Raw genomic sequence first — 11,079 nt, forward strand, 5'->3', positions numbered from 1 at the left:
TTCACTATGTTGGCCAGTTTGGAACTCCTGACCTCAGGTGATCCACCCGCCTCGGCCTCCCAAAGTGCTGGGATTACAGGCATGAGCCACTGTGCCCAGCCCGGGTTTTCCTAAGGTAGTAGCTTAACTATTTTTCACCATGTAAGGGTGGGTTGGTGGGAGTGCAGGTGGTTAGGATGGAGAAACCACGGCTGGGGTTGGTTCCTGGCAGAGGCAGCAACCTCAGTGAGGCAGACGTCAGTGTGACGAAGGGGCTGGTGGGCTCAGGGACCACCAACACCTAGGGCTGGAGTCTCTGGCCAGGAAGAGTTGGGCAGAGATGGGAGCTAGAGGAATTTTGACAGGGAAATGGACAGAGTAGGGAGGGACTAGTACAGCAGGGTGATGCCTGAGGGGACTCTTAGTGTCACCCGCCCATCTAGTCACCCTAGCTGCTGGCCCCAAAGTAACCATGGGGGAAGGCACACCAACAGGCTGTGTAAGTTGCCATAATGTCTCAAAAGAACAATGAAACAGGACATATCTTATGCATGCTTCAACCCCTGTGATGACTGTCATTCTCTAACTACCTTGTCTTCAGCTCAGGAACCAGGTGTGGGGTTAAGCAAGCCTCATGGAGACAGAGGAACAGACTAAGATCTGGGATATCTGGGGACCGGGCTCTACCAAGTAGGAGCCACGGCTGGAGATGGTGGTAGAAGGGACCAGCAGAATGGATAAAAGCTGCCACCTCTACATTGTGACTCTCGCTAGCTCGCCTCATTGTGACCTGGCTCCCTTACCAGCTTGTAGTGATCTCCGGGGATTGGCATGAGTGCAGTGTGGGTTGGGGCTGGGGGTGGGGGTGGAGGGGGGTGGCCCAGGTGGCCCTAGGACCCCCCCCTCCATGGAAAACCAGCTATGGCATAACACCCTGGGATGTTGCAATCAATACCAAGAAAGCCCCCACGATGCCGAGGACATCTTATTCCTGCTGCTGGGCCTCATCGTTCTTGTCAACATTGGCATCAACGTGACAACTATGGTCAGTGATGATTGTGGACCATCTCTGGGGGTGAAGAGGGCTGAGGGTGGGAGCCAGCTGCAGCCTACATCTCCACCTGCAGGTGCGGTCTGGACTGGGGCAGGGGCAGGGGTGGTGGTGCTGGGCGTGGAGGGCCTGGCCTTCACTCTCTGCCACTCTGCCCCAGATGTGGCATGGACTCCAGAACGCCTTAGACAAGATGATTGATTGGACTACTCGGAAAAGTAAGTGTGGCTGCTGGAGAGGTAGGGGACCCCCATCCCCGCCCCTGACAATGGCCCTAGAAACCCAGGCCCCAGAGTTCCCAACCTTGAGCTCTTCTGACAATTGCCCTGACTTCATAGATTCTTGCCTTCCCCAGATGAAATTCAGGCCAGCGAAAGTCCCCCCAGTGGTCCCCCAGACAAGGCTCAGGACGTCCACATCCACTGCATCCTGGACCCTGTGCAGGTGAAGATGGCCCGACCCACACGGTACTCCTCTTTCTCCTGCCACCGTTTCTCCAGCCATCACAGCAGCAGTCTTTGCTGTCTTCATCATCGCCGCCGCCGCCGCCGCCCCCACGCCCGCCGTGGTCGCCGTCGCTGCTGCAACCACCAGCAGCAGTCGCAGAACTACAGACAAATCCCCCATAGCCGCTCAGTCTTCCATCACCCACATCGCAGCCAAAAGATGTCACGACGACGCCGAGTGCCCTTCTTTGATCAGGAGGACCTGGATTCCTACCTGGAGGAGCAGGACAACCTGCCCTTCCCATATCCCAAGTACCCACGTCGCGGCTGGGGTGGGTTTTATAAGAGAGCCGGTCTGCCCTCCAATGTGGGACTGTGGGGCCACCAGGGTGGTATCCTGGCCAGTCTGCCACCACCCTCTCTCTACCTGTCACCTGAGCTGCGCTGCATGCCCAAGCGTGTAGAGGCCAAGTCTGAGCTGAGGCTGCAGTCCTATGGGCCCCACGGTTCCCAGTCCCGACTGTGGGGCAATGTGGAGGCTGAGCAGTGGGTCTCGTCTCCACCACCTCCCCGCCGGCTGCCCCCTAACCCCGCTTGGGTCCCCAGGAGGCACAGCCCTTACCCCTCAGTGGGCCGGACACTGTATGACTCCTGGGATCAGCGGCGGCGTGGCATGGAGGGCTTTGAGCGCCCCCCTAACTTGGTGTCCCGGAACGCCTGGCCCGAGGCCCAGGGCTGCCGGGAGCACCACTCCCCACAGTCCCACCGGCGGAGTCTGCTTGGTCACACTCACGGCCAGTCCCACCGCAGCCCCCAGCCATCCACGGAACCCTTGGGCTACAGCTCCCGGGACCCCCATGAAGTGCAGCGCTGGGCAGCCGACTGGGCTGAGGCTCTGCCCGCCCGGCGTCCTCTGACTACCTCTGCCTCCCTCACGGTGTTGGGCGAGGCCTCCCACCAACGGACCCCAGCCCCAGGCTCAGTACGGGTTCCCCATTCCTCCAAGCCCCGGCCCAAAGTCCAGGTTGCAGATCCTGCCCCACCCCCGACCATGTTCGTCCCACTCAGCCGGAATCCAGGGGGCAATGCCAACTATCAGGTGTACGACAGCCTGGAGCTGAAGCGGCAGGTGCAGGAGAGCGGAGCCAGGTCCAGCTCACTGCCACCGGCTTCCACCACCTCCTCAAGGCCCTCTCTGCACAGGAGCCAGACCGGGAAACTCAACTGACCAGCAGGGGGATATGGGGCGCGGGGCAGGGCATGGAGAGAGAAGAATAAAGGGAAACAGAGTCCAAGAAACACTGTGGTGGTCTGTTGCGTAGGAGTGCCACTCCTTCGGCCAGCCTGGGTCCCTGCCCTTGGCTTCCTGAAATGAGAAACCAGTGTCCCCTTCTTGGTGCGAGGCACCCCTTGGTTTAGTGGCCATGCGGCTGCCAGCAGGCCCTCCTGGTCCGCACCATGCACTACATAGATCCTGCACTGGCTGACGACAACCACCCGGGCTCTCTATTCTCCCTGTTCCCAGAAAGGATCAGGTCTGGATTCTGAAGTCAATGTCTCAGGTGGGGCTCTTTGGGATTTACTTAGCTCATAGTACAGGACCAGGCCGAGGCTCTGGATTCCAGCCAGGCCTCCCCCAGGGCTCTGAGGCGGAGGTCTTCCCAGTCTCTGGTGTAGTCAAGGGGTGAAGGGTTCAGGATTCTGAAATGAAATTGCAGGAGTGGCCGGGCACAATGGCTCACACCTGTACAGCACTTTGGAAGGCCGAGGAGGCAGATCTCTTGAGGCCAGGAGCTCGGGACCAGCCTGGCCAACATGATGAAACCCCGTCTTGGTTGGGTGCAGTGGTGCATGCCTATAATCCCAGCACTTTGGGAGGCTGAGACGGGCAGATTATGAGGTCAGGAGATTGAGACCATCCTGGCTAATACGGTGAAACCCCATCTCTACTAAAAAAATACAAAAAATTAGCCTAGTGTGGTGGCACGCACCTGTAGTCACAGCTACTCGGGAGGCTGAGGCAAGAGAATCACTTGCCCAGGAGGCAGAGGTTGCAGTGAACTGAGGTCACACCACTGCACTCCAACCTGGGTGACAGAGAGAGAATCCATTTCAAGAAAAAAGAAAGAAACCCCATCTCAGCCAGGTGCAGTGACTCACGCTTGTAATCCCAGCACTCTGGGAGGTCGAGGCAGGCAGATCACGAGGTCAGGAGATCGAGACCATCCTGGCTAACACAGTGAAACCCCGTCTCTACTAAAAAATACAAAAAAATTAGCCAGGCGTGGTGGCGGGCGCCTGTAGTCGCAGCTACTCAGGAGGCTGAGGCAGGAGAATGACATCAACCCAGGAGGTGGAGCTTGCAGTGAGCCGAGATCACGCCACTGCACTCCAGCCTGGGTGACAGACTGAGACTCCACCTCAAAAAAAAAAGAAAGAAAGAAACCCCATCTCTACGAAAAATACAAAAATTAGCCAGATGTCGTGGTGCATGCCTGTAGTCCCAGCTATAGCCACTCAGGAGGCTGAGCCAGAGAATCGCTTGAACCTGGAAAGTGGAGATTGCAGTGAGCCGAAATCGCACCACTGCACTCCAGCCTGGACGACAGATCGAGACTCCATCTCAAAAAAAAAAAAAAAAAAAGAAAGGAAGGGAGGGAGGGAGGGAGGGAGGGAGGGAGGGAGTGATGGAATGAGTGAGTGAGTGAGTGAGTCACCCAGCAGTAGGGAACGATGGAGAAATAGGAGAGGGTCACTGGCCTCCAGACCCTGTTTGACTGTCCATACCTGGTTACCCAAACCTGGTTACCAGAGAGTTCCACCCTGGGGCCTCCTCTTCCTCGACCTTCCTCATTGTGATCCTGACCACCTGCCTCATTATGACTCAGTCCACCCCCTCCCCAACAACAGGAGTCTTCCTCCTAGTGACTGTGTGAGGACCGGGGGCCCAGGCAGTCCTGGGACCCCAGGCCATGGGTGAGCGAGCCTATCATGGGGCCCAGGTGTGCTCTGGCAACAACCCCAGGAAGTGCCAAGACTTAGGAGACTCGATTCTTCTTCTTCTGGGCAGCTTCATCTTGCTCAACGTGTGGATCAATGTGGTGACTCTGGTCAGGGCAGGATCTGGGTAGCAGGGTTGGGGGAGCCCTGGGGTCTTGAAGGGGCTGAGGTGGGAGGGCTGTTGGGGTGTGGCCAGACAAGAGTTGGACTTAGGGGCTCACTCCGCTTCCGGACTCACCCGCCCTCCCGCTCCCCTCAGCTCTGGAAGCATCTGAAGAGCTCCTTGCGGATTCTGTTCCATCATTTTTTTCCCAAAGGTGAGTGGGCCCCTGTGTGGGCTCCCAGGGATATGGGCCTGTCCCCTTTCTCCTATCCCTGGCCCAGTTCTCAGTCCCTAGGGAACCAGAGCATTGTCCCATCCTACCTCTCCCTGCAGACAAGCAACGCAGCGGCAGCCATCCCATATGTATTCGCTCCTCCGTGGATCCCAAGAACCTGTGCTCAAAAGTCTCTTCCCGCGTCCATCATCGCCCAGGCTTCCTGCCCAGGCACGTTAACCATCTTGACTCCTGGATGCCAGACACGAATGATGAGAAGGTTTCTGCATGCTGCTGGATGCCACCTAAATGTGGACGTGCCAGGGTTCCCAGGGAGTCTCCATGGGGACTGTACAAGGAGGAGATGATGGGAGTGGGGGAGGCCCCTCAGGTCACAGCCTTAAAGGCTCAAGCCTCCTCGCTCTCCACGCCACAGACGTCTTCCCAGTTCCCAAAGATGAGCAAGTTGGACATGGGTCCATGCCGCCTGCCCCAGGACAGCCAGACTAAGACCCCAGACTGTGCCCCAGCCCAGGCTCCACCTGAGGCCCAGGTCCACTCCCCAACCCACACTCCTGTGCACACCCTCACCCACTCCTGGATCCATGCCACGGCCCACACTTCTGTGCACACCCCTGCCCACTCCTGGACCCACTCCAAAGCCTGCACCCCCGAGGGCACCCACTCCCAGGCCCAGGACACCTCAGCCCAGGCCCAAGCCCACACCTCGGCCCCTACCCCAGCTCAGACTCCAGCCCACATCCAAGCCCACACCTCGGCCCCTACCCCAGCCCAGGCCTCAGCTCACACTGAAGCCCATACATCAGCCCAGGCCCAAACCCACGCTCCGCTCCACACCCCTGAGCATACTCACTCCCAGGGCCACAGCCCTGAACACACCTCAGCCCATGCCCCAGCCCAGGCTCCTATACGTGCCCCAGCCCACCCCCAGGCCCATGCCCTTGAGCACACCTCATCCCTTGCCCCAGCCCACTCCCCAGCCCAGGCTCCTATGCCTGCCCCAGCCCACCCCCAGGCCCATGCCCTTGAGCACACCTCATCCCTTGCCCCAGCCCACTCCCCAGCCCAGGCTCCTATGCCTGCCCCAGCCCACCCCCAGGCCCATGCCCCTGAGTACACCTCAGCCCATGCCCCAGCGTATATCCCAGACCACTCTCATCTAGTCTGTAGCTCGGTTCCTGTCCCAACCTCTGCCCCAGCTCCTCCCGGAACTCTTGCCCCACACAGTACTCCTGTCCTAGCTCCTACACCAGCCCCTGTCCCAGCCTCTGCCCCCGCCCCTGCCCCAGCACTGGTCATGGCCCTGACTACCACTCCTGTCCCTGATCCTGTCCCTGCCACCACCCCTGCCCCTATCATAACTCCTATACCCTCTCCCCGACCTGCCTTCAGCCATGACCTCTCCACTGGCCATGTGGTCTATGATGCCCGCAGGGCAAAGCAGAACTTCTTCCATATGTCCAGCCCCCAGAACCCTGAGTATTCAAGAAAAGACTTGGCTACCCTCTTCAGGCCCCAGGAGGGTCAGGACCTGGGGAGTTCTGGTATATCTGAGCAAACAAAGCAACGCAGTGGGGATAGTGCCAAGCTTCCTGCAGGATCCATACTGGGCTACCTGGAGTTAGGGAATATGGAATGGAAGATCTCAGATGACGCCAAAGATAAGTTCCCCCAGACCAAGAATTCCCCTTACTGCAGCTTCCATCCTTGCAGTTCTGAGAAGAAGACAGACTCCCAGGCTCCAGTCTACCCCAAATTCCTTGTCTACTCCCGGGATACTGCATGTGTCAAGCCTTGCTTTAATTCTACAACCACTGCCCAGAGCTCAGTATGCACCCTTTCTCCACCGTGCACTCTTTCCCTGCCTCTCGTTCCTCCCAGATCCTTTGTTCCTCCTCAACCCACCAACCATCAGAGGCCCTCCACCTTAACACAAACCCCTACTGTTCTTGCAACCTCCAAGTCTCCTCAGTCCATCCCCACTTCCCACTTCCCCATCCCTTCCCTGTTCGCCACCATTTCCCAACCCCTGATCCAACCCCAATGCCCTGAATGTCGTGAGAGTCTAGGCCTTACCCAACATTCTGGCCTTCAAAGGACCCCGTGCCCTTCAAAAGACTCCAGAGTTCCCAGGAATCTGGACCTTGCCCAAAACCCAGACCTCCACAAGAACCCAGGCCTTACCCCAGATCCAGGCCTCCACAAGAACCCAGGTCTTGCTCAAAATCAAGGCCTACATGATTTCCCAGGCCTTCTCCAAGATTCTTATCTATGCCAGAATCCAAGCCCTTCTCAAGACTTTGGCCTCCACAAGAATTCAGGCATTACTCAAGATACCCACCCCCAAAAGAACACAGGTCTGACTCAAGAAGGGGGTATCCTTAGGAGCCCATGTCTCACCCAACACCCTGGCCTCCACAAGAAAACACCATTTACCCAAACTTCTGATCTTCAGAGGAGTTCAGGCTTTACACAAGACTCTGGAGTCTATAGGAATTCTGAACCAAACCAAGAGACTGTGGTCTATAAAAATCAAGATCTCTCCCAAGCAACTGATCACCAAAAGAACCTAGGCTCTTCTAAAGATTCTGGAGGTCACAAGGATACAAGCAATGTCCAAGATTCAGGAGTCTGTAGTACCCTAGGCCTTACTGAAGATTCTGGATCACGGAAGGGTCCATATGTTGCCCAAGACTCTGAAGTCAACAAGAGCTCAGGAGTTATCCAGGAATCTTGTCTCCGCAAGAGCCCAGGCCTTGTCCAAACCTCTGGCCTCCCAAAGTGCTCAGGCCTTACCCAAGACTCAGGAGACTACAAGAATCCAGGACTTATCCAAGATTGGGGTGGCCACAAAGTTAAAGGCCTTACTCAAGATTCCAACCTCCCAAGCCTTACCCAAGCCACTAAAGATGAAAGAAGATTTAGCCCTCCCCAAGATGTTGGAGTTTACAGGAGCTCAGAACATAGACAAGACTCTAATCTCCACAAGTGCCCAGGAATTAATCAAGATCCTGGCCCTCATAAAGACCCAGCCCTTGTCCAAGACTCTGGCCTCCCCAAGATTTCAGGCCTTACCCAGGAATCTGGCCCCTACAAGAACTCATGCCTCATCCCAGATCCTGGCCTCCACAAGAACCCAAGCCCTGCCCTAGGTTCTGATTCTGTCCAGCTTTTATCCCCACTTCAGACCCCAAAGTCCACACTGTCCCCGATGAAGTCATTTGTGCCTGAGAAGGCTGCTCAGAAGGAGGACGCACAGCGGCACGTCCTCTGGGCTCCTGACCAACTCAATCAGAACTCCTTCTCTTCCAAGGTCCAAGTGGTCTCCAGTGACCTGCAGACCTTCTCAGAGGTACCTGTATTAATTGAGCTGCAGTCATCCTCCCGGCAGGCAGGCAGCCAGCACAGGGTGTACCGCCCTGTGGATACAGTTCCTTCAGGCTACCAGAACTATCGTCAGATGTCTATGCCTTCCCAAATCAACTGGAAGTCCCACTGCCCTGGACCAGGCACCCGGGCAGGGCATGTGGTTTTTGATGCCCGTCAGAGACAGTTGGCAGTGGGCAATGACAAGTGTGAAGCTCTGTCTCCTAGGCGCCTTCGTCAAGAGGCACCCAGCAACTCAGGGGAAACCATCAAGGAGTGGGGATATCAGAATGTGATGAGAACCTTGGACAAAGAGGGGACAAAAGTGCATCAGGAATAAAGAGGCGAGAGAAATGTTCTGTGTTTGTTTGAGGACATCCACCCCAGCCCATCCCTGATGCTGGCCACTCACAGAGCTGATGAGGACAGGTCCCTGTTTCTCCTCCGTAGCTGCATAGCTAAGCCCATTATCCTCAAGGCCCTAGAGCTGCTCTGTCCCATACACTAGCCTTTAGCCAAATGTGGCTATTAAAATATATATTAGGCCTGGTGCAGTGGCTCACACCTGTAATCCTAGCACTTTGGGAGGCCGAGGTGGGCGGATCACAAGGTCAGGAGTTCGAGACCAGCTTGGCCAACATGGTGAAACCCCGTCTCTATCAAAAATACAAAAATTAGCCGGGCGTGGTGGTGCACGCATGTAATCCCAGCTACTCGGGAGGCCGAGGCAGGGAGAATCGCTTGAACCTGGGAGGCGGAGGTTGTGGTGAGCCGAGATCGTGCCATTGCACTCCAGCCTCCGTGACACAGCAAGACTCTGTCTCAAAAAAAAAAAAAAAAGAAAAAAAAAAAAGTAGATGTTTCTGCACAACAGATTTTTAAATTTCGTTTAATTTTAATTTACATTTCCTTTTTTTTTCTTTTTTTTTTGAGACAGAGTCTTGCTCTGTCACCCAGACTGGAGTGCAGTGGCGTGATCTCGGCTCACTGCAACCTCCACCTCCCAGGTTCAAGCAAGTGATTCTCCTGCCTCGGCCTCCTGAGTAGCTGGGATTACATGTGTGCACCACCACACCCGGCTAATTTTTGTATTTTTAGTAGAGATGGGGTTTCACCATGTTGGCCAGGCTGGTCTCAAACTCCCGACCTCAAGTGATCTGCCCGCCTCGGCCTCCCAAAGTGCTGGGATTACAGGTGTGAGCCACCGCGCCCGGCCACATTATCTATGTTTCAAGTACTCAACAGCCACAGGTGGCTGCTGGTGGCTACTGTATCAGACAGGACCAACTGAGGACCTTGCCATCATCACAGAAAATTATATTGGAGAGCCATGCTTTAGAGTCTAGAGGAACTATTCCTTGTCACCCATTCTTAATATCTTCAAAGCTTCCACAGAGTCCAGAGAACTTAGCTCTTTTTAGAGTGCCTCGGAGGCCACCCTCTGGGGAGGAGGTGAGATGCAGGGATGTCTAATGCCTGGTTACTCCCGACTGTGAGAAAAAGCCCAGTCTCCAGTTCTCCTGATCTGGCCTCTTGGGTCACAACCAGATGTGTGTGTATGGGAACCTACTTGCGCAGTTCTGGGCTGCTTTGCTGCTCTCAGTTCTCCCAGGGACCCCAGCTCTGGTTGCTGAGGGAGAAAAGCTCTCTGTCAGTGGCTAGGAACCCCTGAGGTCTGGGCTTCCCAAACTGATCTCTAGAGTTGGGGAGTCTCTTCTTTTACAGGCCTCTACTTTTCCTAGGTGTCCCTCCTCCTTAATTTTCTTATCCATGGACTTAGGCCTATCCCATCCTGGAGACCGACCAAGGGCAGAAGGAATGTAAGAAGTCGTGGCCCAGGCTGGGCACGGTGGCTCATGCCTGTAATCCTAGCACTTTGGGAGGCTGAGGCGGGAGGATCATCTGAGGTCAGGAGTTCAAGACCAGCCTGGCCAACATGGTGAAACTCTGTCTCTACTAAAAATACAAAAAATTAGCCAGGTGTGGTGGCAGGCACCTGTAGTCCCAGCTACTCAGGAAGCTGAGGCAGGAGAATCGCTTGAACCCGGGAGGCAGAGGTTGCAGTGAGTGGAGATCATGCCACAGCACTCCAGTCTGGGTGACAGTGTGAGACTCTGTCTCAAAAACAAAACAAAACAAGACTTTGAGATCCCTGCCATGACTCAGGTAGCAGTGACCTGAGGTGGGCATCACTAACATGTATGTCTCTTCTATGAGTCAAACGTCCATTTCTGGGTCACGATCTGTGTGCTCCTGCCTAACACTACCACCTTTGGGATTCCAAGATGCACCCCCCACCCCACCCAGTCAGGGAACCCCTTTCCAGCACCTCCCTGGCTCAGCTGTGCAAACTTTCTAGGCGGTACTCTCCTCATCCCCAAAATGAGGAAGTTATAATTACATGGAAGAACTCTAGTAGATCTAAGTGACCAGGGTTCCTGTGTCACACAGGGATGCAGGGGTCCCTATCTCTCCCCAGGCCCTAGGGTATGTCCTTCATTACTTTTTTTTTTTTGAGATGGAGTTTTGCTCTTATCACCCAGGCCGGAGCGCAATGGCACGATCTCAGCTCACTGCACCCTCTGCCTCCTGGGTTCAAGTGATTCTCCTGCCTCAGCCTCCCGAGTAGCTGGGATTACAGGCATCCACCACCACGCCCGGCTTTTTTGTATTTTTAGTAGAGACAGAGTTTCGCCACGTTGGCCAGGCTGGCCTTGAACTCCTGACCTCAGGTGATCCACCTGCCTCAGTCTGCCAAAGTGCTGGGATTACAGGTGTGAACCACCACACCCGGCCCATCCTTCATTATTGTTTGCGACTCAGAGCCATCCTATTACCGGTCTCAAACCCCAAGGAATGTTTGAGTGGGGTTGACATGGGCATGAAAAGAGACAGAATA

The 11,079-nt window shown here is 55.6% G+C and overlaps 2 protein-coding genes across 6 annotated transcripts; both read left to right on the plus strand.

Annotated features, from left to right (window-relative positions):
* The first annotated feature begins 812 nt into the window (after positions 1 to 812).
* Positions 813 to 2,775, plus strand: SPEM2 (SPEM family member 2). 5 transcript variants are annotated; one of them, XM_011727325.2, is made up of 3 exons: positions 813 to 1,024; positions 1,191 to 1,248; positions 1,386 to 2,775. In XM_011727325.2, the coding sequence occupies exons 1-3, from the start codon at positions 887 to 889 to the stop codon at positions 2,702 to 2,704; spliced, it is 1,515 nt and encodes a 504-aa protein (XP_011725627.2). In that variant the 5' UTR covers positions 813 to 886; the 3' UTR covers positions 2,705 to 2,775. The 5 variants fall into 5 exon arrangements, with proteins under 5 accessions (XP_011725627.2, XP_070938393.1, XP_070938391.1 ...); XM_071082292.1 differs by having other exon boundaries at positions 957 to 1,024; positions 1,475 to 2,775; XM_071082290.1 differs by having other exon boundaries at positions 967 to 1,106; positions 1,369 to 2,775.
* Positions 2,776 to 4,385: 1,610 nt separating this feature from the next.
* LOC105473518 (SPEM family member 3) lies at positions 4,386 to 8,534 on the plus strand. The gene is given in 4 exon segments (XM_011727342.2): positions 4,386 to 4,586; positions 4,736 to 4,793; positions 4,913 to 8,439; positions 8,441 to 8,534. Coding segments are annotated over 4 exon segments (3,759 nt in total). The 5' UTR covers positions 4,386 to 4,448; the 3' UTR covers positions 8,477 to 8,534.
* Positions 8,535 to 11,079: the final 2,545 nt, after the last annotated feature.

The sequence above is a fragment of the Macaca nemestrina genome, chromosome 17, assembly GCF_043159975.1.
Source record: "Macaca nemestrina isolate mMacNem1 chromosome 17, mMacNem.hap1, whole genome shotgun sequence".
Classification (NCBI taxonomy): Eukaryota; Metazoa; Chordata; class Mammalia; order Primates; family Cercopithecidae; genus Macaca; species Macaca nemestrina.